The sequence below is a fragment of the Phaethon lepturus genome, unplaced genomic scaffold (assembly GCF_000687285.1).
Source record: "Phaethon lepturus isolate BGI_N335 unplaced genomic scaffold, ASM68728v1 scaffold8670, whole genome shotgun sequence".
NCBI lineage: Eukaryota > Metazoa > Chordata > Aves > Phaethontiformes > Phaethontidae > Phaethon > Phaethon lepturus.
Genome location: NW_010511126.1, coordinates 73,922 through 89,908, shown reverse-complemented (window position 1 = coordinate 89,908; position 15,987 = coordinate 73,922). Strand labels below are relative to the sequence as shown.

The 15,987-nt window shown below is 37.4% G+C and overlaps 1 protein-coding gene across 1 annotated transcript in view; it reads left to right on the top strand.

Annotated features, from left to right (window-relative positions):
* Positions 1–3,916: 3,916 nt before the first annotated feature.
* Positions 3,917–15,987, top strand: part of ITGA8 (integrin, alpha 8) — a gene marked incomplete at both ends in the record, with an annotated part of 77,997 nt that continues 65,926 nt past the window's right edge. The window contains 7 exons of the mRNA XM_010282872.1: positions 3,917–4,017; positions 6,677–6,800; positions 9,045–9,106; positions 10,115–10,160; positions 11,171–11,296; positions 12,422–12,466; positions 15,357–15,400. Coding sequence (XP_010281174.1) covers positions 3,917–4,017; positions 6,677–6,800; positions 9,045–9,106; positions 10,115–10,160; positions 11,171–11,296; positions 12,422–12,466; positions 15,357–15,400 — 548 coding nt within the window. The remainder of the gene's footprint in view (positions 4,018–6,676; positions 6,801–9,044; positions 9,107–10,114; positions 10,161–11,170; positions 11,297–12,421; positions 12,467–15,356; positions 15,401–15,987) is intronic.

Below are 15,987 nucleotides of genomic sequence, written 5' to 3'. Positions count from 1 at the left end.
TATATTATCTATATTTATTTATATGTATGGATGTGCATAGATACACACACACATAAATCAAAGCAGATATTTGAAAGGGATTTGCCACCCTGGATGTAGTCCGAGTAGGTTCAGGTTAGAGGGCAGAGTGTAACTGAGCCTGCTGCAGATGCCTGATTAATGGCTATCTGCATTTATCCAGTACATACAGACAGATACAGAGCGAGTAAAGATAGTATTTTTCTAGGTTCCTGAAGGGTGACAACTTGCTTAGAAGAGTTGCAGGTGTATTACATAGCCAGATTTTTTGCTTCAATTAGAATCATTGTTTTCCTGTGTGAGGTTTGATTAAAATATTTTGATTTGCTTTTGTTTATTTCGAGTATTTTCAAGCATCAATAGATGCTGCATTTTTTACCTCTAGTTTTCAAGAGCTGAATGAATCAGTGAGGCACTATCGGTGCTTGCAAATACATCTGTTTCTTATGCAGATCCTGATTACTCCAACAAAGAAATATTTGTAAAAGTAGCATTTGATTCATGCCTGTTAAACAGTTTATAATGTGCTGACTCAGTAACTGAGAGGAGACCAATCCCCGCAGAAAGCACCAAATTTAGTCTAATGTGTGCAAATGATGGATTTGCATTTAACCCTTGCTTCAGGTTCAGGCTTTAATTCCTAAAAATGAATCTCTGCACTGTTGTTCTTACATAGGTTTGCTTTTACTGTCTGAATTCAAATTTTTCTACTTGTCCAGCTACTGCTTTGGCAATTTAAGGGGCCTTTTCCCTTTTGGTAGGCCCTAGATACCACGAGTCTAAAAGACTGGGTGAAGGAACACTGATTTTGAGAATCATGTTTCACTGTCTCCAGAGCTGCTTCTGGAGCTGGACTGTGGAGCAGTACCAATGTATAGGAGTCTTGGCTCCTGCAGTAGAAAATGATATGCTTTTGGGCTGCTGAAATGTAGTTTAAGGTTGTCCTTGCACCTAAATTTATATTTATACTTCTCTCTGCTCTTTGCATAGTCCTGGTCATCTGGGCCTTAGCCTGCAATACAGTCTTAGGCAGTACAATTAAGAGTGGCTCCAGGGCTGAGTTTCAAGCCAAATTTGAGAGTTGTCCAGGCTGTTGACCATCTGGAACAGCTCTTGGGGTGGCTCTGAAGCAATCCACCTGGTACTCAGGCACTCCTCAGACCACTCTGTGGACAGGCTCAGGCGTTGTGTGCCCAGCCCAGCTGCTGCCTTGTATTCTAGCTATCCTTGCACCAGTGTCACGTATCGTGATACCAGATAGCCTGGACTCCTTCCTAAAAGGGGCCAGACATTGTCCTCCAGAAGAGAAGATTATATTTGAATGCAACCTGAATTCAAGCCAAGTTTTTGCTGCTCATAGAAATACAGCTTAGCCTCTGGGTAAGGTACAGTATAGACATAGCCTGTGGGCCTCAGATCCCCATAAATAACACATGGAGAGATATTTCCATGTCATATAAGGGTATTGTCAGGACACAGACATGTTATTTTTTAAAACACTTAGATAACACAGTTTTGAGGGATGTACCAAAGACAGAAATAACAACTTTTTTTTTTTTTTAAACTGGATTGAGATTTATCTGAGTAAACAAATAGCTTTTGTCTGAGTCTAGTCTAAGCTGGTAATCCTTGGCTATCTACAGTTGGTAAAAAAAATTAAGTACTTTTAGGCCATGGTTCTTCTGACCTTCTCAGATGTTTGCTTTAGGAGAAGAGTTGTGCCCTCACTTGTAAGTGGATGACTAGCTCAGAAGTGGACATTTACAGTGACTTCATTCAGAGGCTTGTTGTCTAATGGACTACAGTCAAGGCACAGTAATCACAGTCCACGTGTATTCAGACAAGTTAGTTGTGTATATAGCTTCATTTTCATAAAGTTAAGGGGAAGCAGTAGCTGGTTCACAGAAATCTGAAATGCGAACTGGTCATTATGTATAAAAGACTAAACTGTATTTTAAGGCACAACCTCAGAAACTGGGAATATGACTCTGTCTCTTCAGCAACAAAGGTGATTAGAGAATTTCTGCCAAAAGAGATTTATCTAGGGTTTGGTTTTATCTAGTGATGTTTTTATAAATCCTGCGAACGGTTGTTCTATTTGAAAACTAGCATCTTCTCAAATTTGAGTCTACTTTGCCAGTAGACAAGTATGCTGTTTTGTTTGAAAACATAAGCTTTTCTTAAGTTAGCATACTGGTTGTGAGTATCCTCAGAGCCAGGTTAGCATTGGCTGCTGTGAGCTGACCTTGGCTGATTTTCAAGCTTCAAAAGCTTTATTTCTATCAAAACTTCATCTGTGGGCATTGATTATGCTCAGATCTGCTGGAGCATTAAGAAAAGAAAAAAGAAACCTTTAAAGTTTGAAAAGGTCTGACTTCACTGGAAAAAATAATCAAAAGTGGTGTTGCCAACAACTAGGTAGAAGCTAGCAGCTCCTACAATGCAGTGTGTCAAAGTTGCTGTCCCCCACACTCTTAAATTTTGGGCCTAACTTAAACAAAATGTATTTTTAAACAGATGTTTTTAGAGTGATTTTAAATTATTCTTCCTGAATTTTTAAGATCTAAATATTCCTGAAATTTATCTCTCTCATCTCTCTAAGCATGGGTTTCCATACTCGCTCCTGTTAATTGGCACAGCACAGAAACAAATATTTAGATGAAAGAAGTCGTTTTCTCAGAGACTTCAAACTTTCACAGATTTATTCTCATTCAACTTTCCTTAATGTTTATTAGAAAAATACAGAGATAGAGTACACTTGTTCTCCAAATATAATGCATTTTTCTTTCTCATTCAGTTTATATCTATAAAGTTTATGAGGTTACCATGAGCTGAAGTAACTGGTGATCCAACATCCTAGAAAAGCATTCAGATATCTCCTCTATTCCTGTTGAGCACACGCCAGGAAGTGTTGACTTTTTAAAGGTGACAATTATACCAGCTGCATTTTTCCTCATTTTTTAAAAAGTCTATGTAAATCCATACAGTATAATCTGACATCACTTTTCTTTTCCCTATGCTCCAAGGTAGACAGTATATGGTTTTATTTTCACTTACAGTGAATAAAAAGGATTGATTCTTGTGAAATCTCTCCTGATATGAACCAGAAGCAAACATAAGGGAATGCAGATACGAGGGGGAAGGAGTAATGCCCTGCTTATGTATAAATTGAGAAGTTCATTAGGAATGACTGGTAAGGAAAGAGCATAGCTCATGAACACATGGGAAATCAGTTTACTTCAGAGAACTGAGGGTGAAAGGAAGGGATGTCTGCTTTTTATTAAAACCTGAAATGCATTATAATTGGCCTGAGTCTTTGCCCAGATGGCTTCTCTTATGCTGACATCTGCAAGAGTGTATATAAAGCAACATTAAGAAGCTGTCTCTTGTGACAGTGTGTACACATGTAATTCTGTTAAAAACTAAGTTCTTTGCTATCTGTAGTGTTGGTCTTTGAATAAGCATGCTGAGAAATTCCATTTGTTTGACAAAAACTAATTATGGAACATGCTTTTTTCACATGGAAAGTTTCTGCCACCTATGAGGAAAGTTTTTAGGGCTTTTCACCTATTTTTGTAGATTCTTGTTCATTCTTCATGATGAATTCCAGATAAACTATTTTTTGGTAGGAGTAACACAGGGTTTCTTCTTACAGTCCTTTGGTGTTTTTTTCTGAAGTCTAAGTGTAATTATTTTGAACTTTCACTTGTGAATTACAGTGAGCTCTTTTCCACTGGCCAGTGAAAAGCTTGAATGATACTAGAATGCCCATTTCATATTAAACTGATAGGACAATGACAGCAGATGCAATGTAATTAGTCTGTTCCCTTGTATCTGTATTTCACAGGGTAGTACTTTTTAAAATAAGCTGTCAACATACTGCTTCTTTCTTTGTCAGACAACAGGAAAATTAAAGTCAATGGCACCAGGGAACCTATTGAGTTTAAGACAAATCAGTGGTTTGGGGCAACAGTCAAAGCTCATAAAGAAAAAGTTGTGGTAAGTCTTACACATTTGGTATTTATTTGGAGATAATGTTTATTTTTCTCAAATGTATATCTTTAATAGCTCTCTATGTGTAGATTATGGAAGCAACTCTATGATTATGCATGAATTATAAAACATGATGTATATAACTGAGAAAATGAAAGCAGTCGGTAAAATCAGGTTGAACTGATGAAGTGAAGATGATCCTGCTGCCATGTGAAAATAGCAGAATGCCATATTGTTATGGAAGTGAATGTTGATTTTTTTTTAAACAGATGATGGACATATTTTAGAGATACACAGTAACTGATTGCTATATGCTATAAAATGTTTTGTATTATGAAGCTTTATTTGGAATGTTAATGCAGAATGTAATGGAAGCCAAGAACCGGTGCTGAAGATCAGTGAATAAGAGAAAGCACTGATCTCTTTTGTCACATTTACATTGTTTTGAACAGCTATGTCATAGTCATGGTAAAAAGCTGCAAAAAAGTCATGCTAAAAAAGCTCCAAAACAAGATTGCTGTCAAAGTGCAATGTCTGTTTCCCAGTTTCACTGAACATTTTACTTGTATTGATAGAGGACCCCAGCAGGGGGCAAGTACTTTTATTGCTTAGTGAAGTTTTACATTTATATTTAAATTTTTAAATTTAAATTTTATGTTAAATTTTATATTTACAGGCATTTAAATTTAATATTTACAGACATTTAAATCAGACATTTAGATTTTATATTTACAGACATTTTATATTTACAATTTATGCACAAAGTTTTACATTGAAAATGTCACTGAAATAATTGTCATAGGAATAATTAGTTTGGTCATTAGTTTTATTTGTTTTCAGAATTGCAAAGCAATAAATTATGTCTTGAGATTTGCTTAAAACTTCCAATTGTTACTTAAGAAGTAGTCATAAGGGAAGAAGTATCTAAAGGAAATACTTTCCTTTTTATAGTATGCCTTGTGGTTAACCTAGGGAATGATGGTGACATGAAACAAGTAATGAATAAAACATCACCCTATGCTGTTACAGAGCTAAGTAAATGTAAAAATTCTAAAAAATTCTAATATAGCTGAAGAATTTTCAGTTTGTGTACCCTACTAAACAACAGTTCACAAACTGGAATAGAATAGTTCTTTACCACCATTTGCTGAATCTTAATCAAGTAAGCAGAAAACCTCATCACTAGCTGATGTGCCGTACTGATGTACTGCTGTACTGACCAGCTTTCTTTTGCTTCTAAGTCTTCTCAGGCTTTCTCAAACAGAGATATAGTTAACACTTTTCAGGCAAGAACTTGAACAGCTAGAAAACTTCATCTTTTAAGCTTTGTAGACTGAAAGGAGAGAAAAAGAAATGTCATCAAGCTGTCAGAAACTTTTTTTTTAAATTAAAATGTGACAGTAAACTACATTATGTCAACGTTTATGATTATACTGAGTTCTTGTTTCAATCCATTTTGCTCGATGTCAAATGTACCTAAGATCACCTTCGAAGGACATGTACTCCTCTTTGCTGCACTTGGTTTTGCTCTCTGGTCTGTTTTAATCTGTAAGGTCTTCTAGGCAGGGGCATGTTATGAGTCCCTGTTCCCTAAACCAGCGTTCCAGAAGCTCTGACTTTTATGGTAAGCTCTGAGTAGCACCAGGGGTTCATCCAGCTGGAACTCATTGCAGAACTAAGGCTTATACAGTAATGTGAATAATAACAATGCCTTGCCAGAGGTAGACAGGTTTCTGATTGGAAAAGTCAGATCAGGTAGGACGTGAATGGAGGATTTGTTTGTATCTTACAGAGGCAAGGTTGTAGGGAGAGGTAGTGCCTCTCCCCTCCTCCCAGCCAAATGAAAAGTTTTAGGGCACAGGAACCCCTGAAGAATGACTTGCATGCCTGACAGCTTATCTTTTTTATTTTTCCAGTTATTTGAATTACTTTCAAAAAGTATAATCTCTCTCTACACAACTGGTATATCTTTTATCCTTACAGTGTCATGTTTGTAACACCACTACCATAACACAGAAGATTAAATATTAGTTCTCTAGCCAAAATTTATTTACCAAAAACCTGTTCACTGAGAGACTGTTGAATGCATTATAGCTGTATTGAAGATTTGTTTATCTCTCTGAAGATTTGTACCAGGGGTTTATAAGAGGACAGACAATCTGATGATTGTGATAGACAATATGGCACAACACCCTGACAAATCTCCTTCTGCTAAATAGAGTAGAATCATGGCGGTTCTACTGCAACGGACTTTACCTTTAAGACATACCAGGACAGAAGTAGGAATGTCTTCAACCACATGTATATGATCTACATCTTAAACTATGGGATTAAGTCTTGTGCGGTGAGCAGTAATAGAGTGAACATATTACTTGTGGAGCAGGCCTAGAGGGTATTTGTAACATATGCTTAAATGTGAGTTGTAGTCCTTCACAGATTTCACCTGCTAAGGGCTGTAAGTGAAAGATCAGACTACGCTTTTCAGGTTATAATGAAATTATAAGAAGCAGTGGTCCTGCATTTTCTTCTGTCCATACGTTATGATCATTGCGACATGAACGATACAATACCAGAGAGAATCCATGTACACTGTTTATTAAAAAGTACATTTGCCAGATGCGTGAGTGTATGAAAGGTACATGTGACACCATTTCTGTTTTGATAGGCTTGTGCTCCCTTATATCATTGGAGAACCCTTAAAGATAGCCCTGAGAAGGACCCCGTTGGTACTTGCTATGTAGCAATTCAGAACTTCAGTGCCTATGCTGAATATTCACCTTGTCGCAACAGTAAGTATTAATAGGAACAATCTTGTGTTAGAGGAGTTGATATTGTGCTCAATGTTTTTATGCTTTCAGTCTTCTCACAGTCTTGGTTGAATGAAGATTACCATATGACATTATTGCATCAGATGAGGGTTTAAAGAAAAATTGACATTAAATTACATGCCTGCAATTGGATGCTTTATTGTATAATTGAAAGAGGAGAAATTAAGTAAATTAACCTTATGCAGTTATAGTGATGAAATATAATTGATTCAATTTAAATGGCTTTAAAATGTAGCAAACAAATCCAGATAAGAACCAGACAGCATTTTAAACCAATTACTCATGCTCATGCTGAGTATAAATCTCTCATCACAGGATCACCATCTGAAGCCCAGACCCTGCGCAGAAACACACAAGCCTGTATTACCATTCATGCCAATATCATCCACAATATCTCATTTATGAAGGGCTTCCAGCATGGAAGAAAGCCATGCACATTAGCACTGCTGTTCCACACTCTGTGCTGTTCTGGGGATGTGGTAGCAATCTCTGGCCCTTACTTATTGGGGAATAGGAACAAACAGTGCACGTATCTTTAGAACCGAGTTCAGTTACCTAGAAGTCTGCAGAAAATGCCAGATGTTAGGTTATATCAGTCATTCACCTGTGTCTAAGTGCTTATGATGATTATTATATTACCTCAGTGCTCCAAATTATTAAAATCAATATGAATTATCTAGTGACCTTACTGAGCTTTGGACTGGGCTAGGCCTATGGCAGTTTCTGCACTCACAGACCAGAGAATTGTTCTTTCAGTTACTTTTCTAAAGGTAATGTCCACAAGATAGCAAATAAGATGGACTTAGCTACTCCTTCCAGGGAAAACCATCACAGCAAAGCTATGATGTTGTTCAGTTTAGCTGAGATGGGTAGCTGTTTCAAGTTGTATGTAGTAAGGTAGCTCCTTGTAACAATACCCCTTGTACAGAGACCCTGCTATTCCAGCTAACATTCTTGCCTTGTGCACATAAGCTAATTTCAAAACATACCTTCTAACCATTCCTTTACTGCAAACTCTGCTCCTACCTTTGAGTTTCTAATGGATTATTTTGCCAAGAAAGTAACAAGCATTTTACAGAAAAAAGTAGACACTTACTTCACATAGTTAAAAGATCTCTTTCCTGTGAAGATCTAGAGACAGCATCATATCATGTAGCTGGATTTTTCTCACAGTTGTGTGATTATGTAGCCCAATAATGCTTTCCACGGTCTACCAGAAAATCTGCACACTATAGCAACATGAGATATTTGCATGTATATTCAGTGATACTCTGCCTTTCCTTTTGTCACACTGTAGTATAGTTCTAAACTGAGTTGTGCTAAGTCTTTCTTTTAAAGCCTAATCCTTGTCCCTGGATTGACAGATACAGAAAGAAGCTGAATCTGTAAGAAACGGTGTCCATAAGATCTGCTTCATGTACTTCTGATGTCTCTCTGGGGCTTTGCCAAAGGCTTATGCCATTTGAAGAGAGAGTTCAAGTGTCCATTCCTGCACTCAGTTTCCCAATCCTGCAGACTTCCAGCACTCCAGCACTCATAGGAAAGCCCTAAAATGCATGTCAACACACTTTGTACAATTGTATGAGGATTTGGAGACTAGAAAATAAAAATGGACAGAAGCAAGAAGGATGTTTTTGCATGTACAAATGTGCATCCAAAATTATATTACACTTCAGTCCTCACTGAGCAAATGTGTATCAATTAAAGGGCTGGCACTTGTGAATGACATGTGTCCCTTTCCCTTGTCATAGTACTGATAACCAGGATGTTGTTTGAACATTGACCCATGCTGACCCATCCACTATGTCAACATTTTTTGAGAATGCCTTTGTAAACTTATTTTTGTGTTTATGGCAGAGCAGACTGTGGTGACCATTCTAGGATTTCTTGTTAAGTTGTTTACTTTTGTATTTCCAGGCAAATTCCAACCGAATCCCTCGCAGTTGTTGTAAGGGTCCTTCCTTGGCTGTGAGAGGAGAAAGTCCCAAGTAACTGGTCCTATTTTTCAAAATCTTCACAAGTGGGTTGCATGTTCAGGGTCCTGTAGAAGGTCTTGATTTGCTCTGCCTCTTTTAAAAAAGAATACATATCTTTTCACATATTTTGGTAGTTTTACATTTACAGCCTTACAGTTCCGGAGGTGTTTAAGATGTCTTCCCCATGCACTGTGAAATCAATAAAATGCTTCCACCTTCATAATTGCAGGCAATGCAGATCCCGAAGGACAAGGCTTTTGTCAAGCAGGTTTCAGCTTAGATTTTTACAAGGTGAGATTCTGCTTCTGAAATACTGTGACCAAAAGTAATTCTCATCTATCCCCAGTGTTCAAGCACCGTCTCAGTGATCAAGAGTTTGTCCCCATGCTGTTGCATATGGAAAGTTTTGTGAAGTTGTTGCAAGTTCTTTCTTCCTTTGCAAGCGTCAAATTTTCTGATTTCATTAATAAAAGAAATACTGCAATCAGCACCTGTTTATCTCTTTGTACTCCAATCTGACTCTGCTCAGTCTATCTTAATAGATAATTAGGCAAAAAATTGTATGTGCTTCTGTCTCAGTGTGTCCCACTTACGATGTTTTCCAGACACCTGACTTTTAGAAAATAATGGGCAGGCACCAGCTAGTTTTTAAAAGTTAAAACAGCTTGTATAAGGATGCTTTTTGAGGCAGACTGGTCATTGAGTAAGACCGTTCTCTTGCGGAGGTGAAAGTCCTTAAGGGCAATAGCTAGTTGTTCTTATGTGCAAGGGTCCAGAAACAGTATTGTGGGCCAAAGAATAAACTTTGCAACTATTGTTACTACCTGTGCCATTATTACAGCACCAGGACCCCACATAACTTTGATCATTGCCATTGTTTTCAGTGTTCTAGGCTACATTGCTATTCATATAATTAATAGCTGAGGAGTAAAGACCTCATCATAGGGTAGACAAAAATATATTTCTCTATAAAGCATTACTGTTGTTTCATTGCATGTGGAGACCCTCTTTTATGCTGACTTTCTGTTGTTAAAAATAATCATCAATTTTTAGAATGCTATGTTAGTGCTAAAAAAATTACAGCTTTCATTCGAGTGAAGATGCATAGGGTGATCTTAATTTTATTTAACTGTGTTTTTTCCTGCACATCCATGAACCTACATCCTTTCCTTGAACAGGGCTATTCTCCTTTATCGTGATTCTGATATTCTTTTGCTCATTTAAATTGTTTTCCCCATGTGTGCTTAATTTTGTTGTGTTCTTTTGTTATATAATTTTATTAAATTCTCCTTTTTGTAGAATGGAGACCTGATAGTGGGCGGGCCTGGTAGTTTTTATTGGCAAGGTATGTTCATCTGCTTGGTTAACTTGATTTAAGAAGTGAAGCAGAAAGTATTGTGGAAAATGTTGTTCTAGAGTTCCGGTGTTTTCTCAGTTTAAGATAACCATTCTCTGGTCTTATTTTCAACAAATACAAGTCAGAAAAACTGCTTAATAAGCAACTGAGCATAAAACTAAGTCAGGGAAAATTCAGGATGTAGATTGTATAGGAAGTGAAACAAACAGAAATAACTTTTTATATTGGCATTTTAGCACATTTGTCATTTAATTTATAAGTTGACTTCTTCCCTAGAAATACTGCAATTTTAAAATTTTAAAATTAGCTAAAGAATAGCTAATATTTTTACAACAAATGTAATATTTTCAAAGTTTTTGTCACTGATTGTTTCTGAACACAAGCTTTTATTGCTATCTGCATATATTTTTAGTTCATTTGTGGCATCACTGTAGTTTCCAAGATGTAGTTTCTCCTGTAGACAAAACCTGAAGTGGTTTTGGTAAAGGGTTAAAAGGGTATTTTTGCTTTAACATGTTTTGAAATGTATCGTATAGCTGATTCCCAGACTCTGCCTACCAATTTGCCCGTTGTCAGCCTTATTGATGTGTGTTTTTGCATTGCCATTAAAGGAGGAAGATCTAGTTGATTGTGATGGTAGGGAGTTCATATCTTTGATTTCACCATTGCTTCCATTGGTCTACTACATTTGTATTGTACAGCACCAAAAGGCAGATGAGTCTGAAAACGCTTGACTTCAGTTTGAATCAGCACCTTGAAATGGGTCTGGAGATATTTTTGTGATGATTCAATAGAGTCTCAGTGCCTTGTTGTGTTGATTTATGTGTACTTCTGAGACTTTCAGGGTAATAACGGAGAAAGAGTGAGAGAAGATGTCTACTCTTTGCACCTGTGGTATATTATCCCTCACAGCTCTGTTCTGATGTTCTGCTAGTACTATTTTGTGGAAAGTGGCTCTCCTTTTTGTCCCTTTCATTTATGAAGTTGTTTGAATCCAGGTCAGGTAATCACTGCAAGTATTGCGGATATCATTGCAAATTATTCCTTCAAGGATATTCTGAGGAAACTGGCACGAGAGAAGCAAACAGGAGTGGCACCACCCTCATATGATGACAATTACATGGGTAAGCAAAGCTCTATGTCAGTTAGCAATATGTTCTAAAAGCATGAGGCTTATATAAATGTGAAAACAAGACCAAAATTAGCAATGTTCCAATTGTGAGAGAATTTAAACGTGTTTTGCCTTAAGCACAACAGCAAATCAGTAGTTTGCTAGTTACTTCAATGGGATTATGAACATTTCTAAAATTATGCACAGCAAGAGGGTTTGAAGGTTGAGATCTTAAATGGCTCATTAGGGTTCTTATTATTTGGTCTCAAATAATTAAGCAGAAATAAAAAATTTTCACATTTATATCTTCATTCCAAAATTATGGGTTGTGTTTGAAGTAATTAAAGGCTACTTCAATTTTTAATAGATAAAAGAAAATTATATTCTGCAACATTTTGTACAGTACTGCACAAATACCCAATTTATTCTCACTGGTACTTAAAAGATACAATTCAAGTAAGCAATAACAAAAGTCAGTTTGAAGATATTATGTAATAAATAGAAAAAAGGCTCTTTATGTACCTTTTATTAGTACTGACCTCTAAGAATTTGCATGATATTTATGTGTCTCTGCATGTAAGACATCTTTTTCTTCACATAATTTCATAAAAGATGCAGTGGAATTTGAAGGCAAAAATATATCCTTTCACATCTGCTCATAGATTTGAAACTACAGTCCCTCATACAATCCAAAAGTCTTTACTCTGTCAATAGCAATTATCTCAGATGTTTACTAAAGCTCCAGGAGGTATTTAACTGCATCTTTGGAAATCTGTCTTCGATGTAAAGCTAAAACAGGATACTCACACATTACAATGAAGACCTAAATTGTGTCAATAGCTGTTAGGGCAAAACACCATAGTACCTGTTTTTTTTTCAGATAAATTATTCAGTATTAATGATTTAGAAGCTCATTTTTTGAGAAAAAGGTTAGATTTATTACACATTCAGACCTACAGTTAAATTAGTCCTAATAATGCGATAAACAATTCTCCTTTTTTCCACACAATTTTAGTATAGCGATGTTACAAAATTTACATTCTGATGATCAGATGAACAGAAAAATCTGATTGTCCTTGTGTATTTTTTGAAAATAATGGTTTATCAAGTGTTTTGCTTGTATTTTATCTTCAATCAGGATACTCAGTGGCTGCTGGGGAATTTACTGGAGATTCTGAACAAGGTAAGAAGCTATATACTTGCATGGAAACCATATGGCTGTGCACCTATTAAATTCTTCATTTTGGGTCTCTGCACAGGAGCATACCTTTTATACATTTGAAACACTGGTGAGACTTAACCTATCTGTACCCAATATTCTCAGAGTGAAATACTTCCTTAGAAGGTATACCACAACAGTGCAGAATTTAAGTAACCCAGAAGTCTGCATCTGTTGTTACGGTATTGTGCTCATGCATCTGTTCAGCAGTTAGAGCTGCGACAGCAGGATCAGTGGAGCCATCCAGGCTTACTTAATTTAGCCAGTTTAGTGACCAGCAGTAACAAGTGGAGCCAACAGTGCAGTTCTGTACAGTCCTTCAGTCCATGCTCGTTACTCACCTGCACAGAGGCTGCCGGCCCTCAATGTCTGGCTGGACAGATGCAACATGGCTTGGAAATCTCTGTGTATGCTGAAAGCACACTTCTGCCTGCCACACAGACGTCACAGCCCAGGCTAGGAGACAACATTCAGCTGGTTCTGGATAAAGACATGTGTCTACACCAGCTTGCTAGCTCTTGTTGGTGAAAGCAGCTCTTGGCTCTGTAAAAGTGTCCTTAGTTCCAGTTCATGTGCCTTAAGGATGGGGTACCCTGGGCAGTTCGTTAGCTGATCCTTTTCATACATTATATTTTCCCGCACAGGCATAATGCAGTAAGAACAAGTTCCCTGTGCTCTTGCCTCTACCTTGAGCCTTATATTTAACAGCAGGAGACAGAAGAATTGAATTCATTTTATTAAAACCTGGGCTTAGAGGGAGAGAAAATGTTCTACAGGAAGATGAGGTATTCAGTTAGTCCCTTGAATTAGGAAAAGCTGAATACACATTAATATAAATGTCCGAATATAGACTCATGCCTGAGACTTTGTAAAGGTTCTTGGATCAAGTAAGTTTGATAGGGGACATATTTAGGATAATTTTCTTTTAGACAGCAACTGTCATCCACAAAGAACCAGGCATCTCACAGACTTAATAAACACCTGAAATATTTCATGATCTGTAAAATAGCACATTGTAGGATTCTACATTCATGATTTGATAAAGTAGAGCAGTGTGCACTGAGGAACAAGTTTTGACCAAAATTACAGGATAAATATTTTTTTAAATCTGCAGAATGTCATTACATAACTTAGGATTCAGAGCAAACACTGAGGTTCAAGTTGTTCCCTCTGGCAAAAGGTGACACAGGATATTTATTAGTTTCACATGACCAGGGGAAACTGCCCTGGAAGGTGGCAGCTCCAGCAACATAGTTCTGTAATTCTCTAAGGACAGTCAGAGCAATCCATCCTGCAGGGGATAGGTTTATCAGCAACAGTTCCTGGAACACCACTGAGGCTTTAACTAAATACCAACAAGACTTAAATTTCACTTAATTGATGTGCTGAACTCATAGCACCAAGTGCTGTGGCAGGAGAAGTAAAATCAAGCTGAATGTTGTCTGATTTTTAAGTTGCAAAGTTTGTTCAGTGGGTGTGTTCAAAATGGAACACTAGTTTTCCTGTGTCTCTCCAAGTTGAACCCAGTGCAGAAGAAAAGCTCCCATCACAGCTGTCTGTTTGGTAGAGTATGTTAAAAATAATCAGTTATAAATAGAAATTTGTCCACGATTAGATATTTTCAGGTGTTCTGAAATTGTACAGGATTTCCAAACATAGAGTTTTGCTGAAAATATCTGTCATGCCTGGTGTTTCATACCTAAAGAGCTATGTTTCTTGTGTAAGGCTGACAGTTTGTCAGAAAGTATTGCTTAGGGGTGAACAGCTCCATGGTCCAGACTCACAAAGCCAATAGAGACATAGTACATTTCTGCAAATGAACCCAGCTCCCCAGAACTGTTGCAACTTAATCCTTATAAAGTTAGAGTTTCCTGTCATGTGCCACTATGGGTTCAAAAAAAAAATTTTGTCTTTTTAATACATACTCCAGGTTTTATAATGGATGATTCTTGAATCAATTAAGTCACATGAATGATTGGCACAAAGAATTGCATTCTTTGCTGACGGGGGAATCGTCCTGTGTCCTGTTCAGTCCTTCATTGCTACTGCCATCTCCGCTTGACTTAACACATTCAACTGCAGGGGAGTATATAAACCTGCAGAGGAACAGAGGAATGCTAGGTCAGTTCAGGCAGGCGTCTGAGGTGCCCTGGTACCTGAAGCTCCTGCTGCTGTCTTCTGATATGGATATCCTAATGGGGGAAGGTTTATACAGTAGGACTGCAGGCTGTGACTTCACCCTTCTTTTTTCTCCCCATTTTTTCCACTAGCTGTTTAAGATTTTGCCGTTGAGCAGAATTAAATCCTAGAAGGCAGCTAGGTCCAACGTTTCATGTTCTTGTTCAATGGATCCTTCCAATGCCACTCACAGAAATTTCCTTGTAATGCTTTTAGATAGCCTGTGCAGAACTTGTTGAACACTTTCCTGGCATCAAGCCAAATAACAGATGAGACGAACTGTTGTGCATCCAGAAAGAAAAGGAGTGTTTGTAAGGCCAGTTGTGTTTAGCTTCTGTACTCTAGTGTGTGATGCCACAACTAATTCTGGTTCCATCAATCTACATTGTACTAAGAGCTTTAATATACTGTGCCACGCTAAGTAATACTAGGCAGAAAGAGATCTCTGGATGAGTGTATTCAACAGTTAAGATGTAATATTTCATGCAACTAGATGCACTGAATGAATGATAAAATCTCATGAATTAATGTCTTGAAGTGCTTTGCAGGTGTTTCTGATACAGATAACAAAACAATCCTAAGGGTTATGTATCAAGGAAGATTTAAGTGGCATGGGATACATGTAGCATGCACCACTCAGCATAACCAGTTCACTGTTGATCATTTATCCTTTCAGAGTTGGTTGCTGGAGTCCCAAGGGGAGCGCAGAACTTTGGCTATGTATGTACTGGACCCATATTTTATCCTTTTTTATACTGAGAAGGCAGTTAGACTATTTGGAAGGTTAAAGGTGACATTGTATTTTCTGTGTCTTTGATCCTAAACGTTGTAATAAGAGATAACTGCCACTGACTTTCACCCTCAGGTTTACTTGGCTGGACTGAAATGCCTTACTGGTTTGGGCTTTGAATATTAAGTGCTTAATCCCTTCTGTAGTCTGTTTCCAACAGCCAATTACAAGCATGGTTTGAGTATGACTAGTATCCCTATACTCCCTGAGTGTTATCAGACCTAAGCTTACTCATAGGTTAGCATATTTCATGTGCAATGCTGTGTCCACAGGAGAGAAGTCCAAGTTCAGATTATTCATACCCAGTGCTTATTTTCAGTGCTCTAAGTTTATACACTGAATACCAGATGTGAAGTCATGATATGCAGTCAGAAGTGAAGGGAGAAAATGATATATCTCTGTGAATACAGCTTTTACCTCAGTTAGCCAGAACTAACCTGATTGGGAAACAGAGGTCCCAGCCACAAATACATTCTCTAGTTTTGTGGACCCAAAATTCCTTGTGTCTCTGGATCTT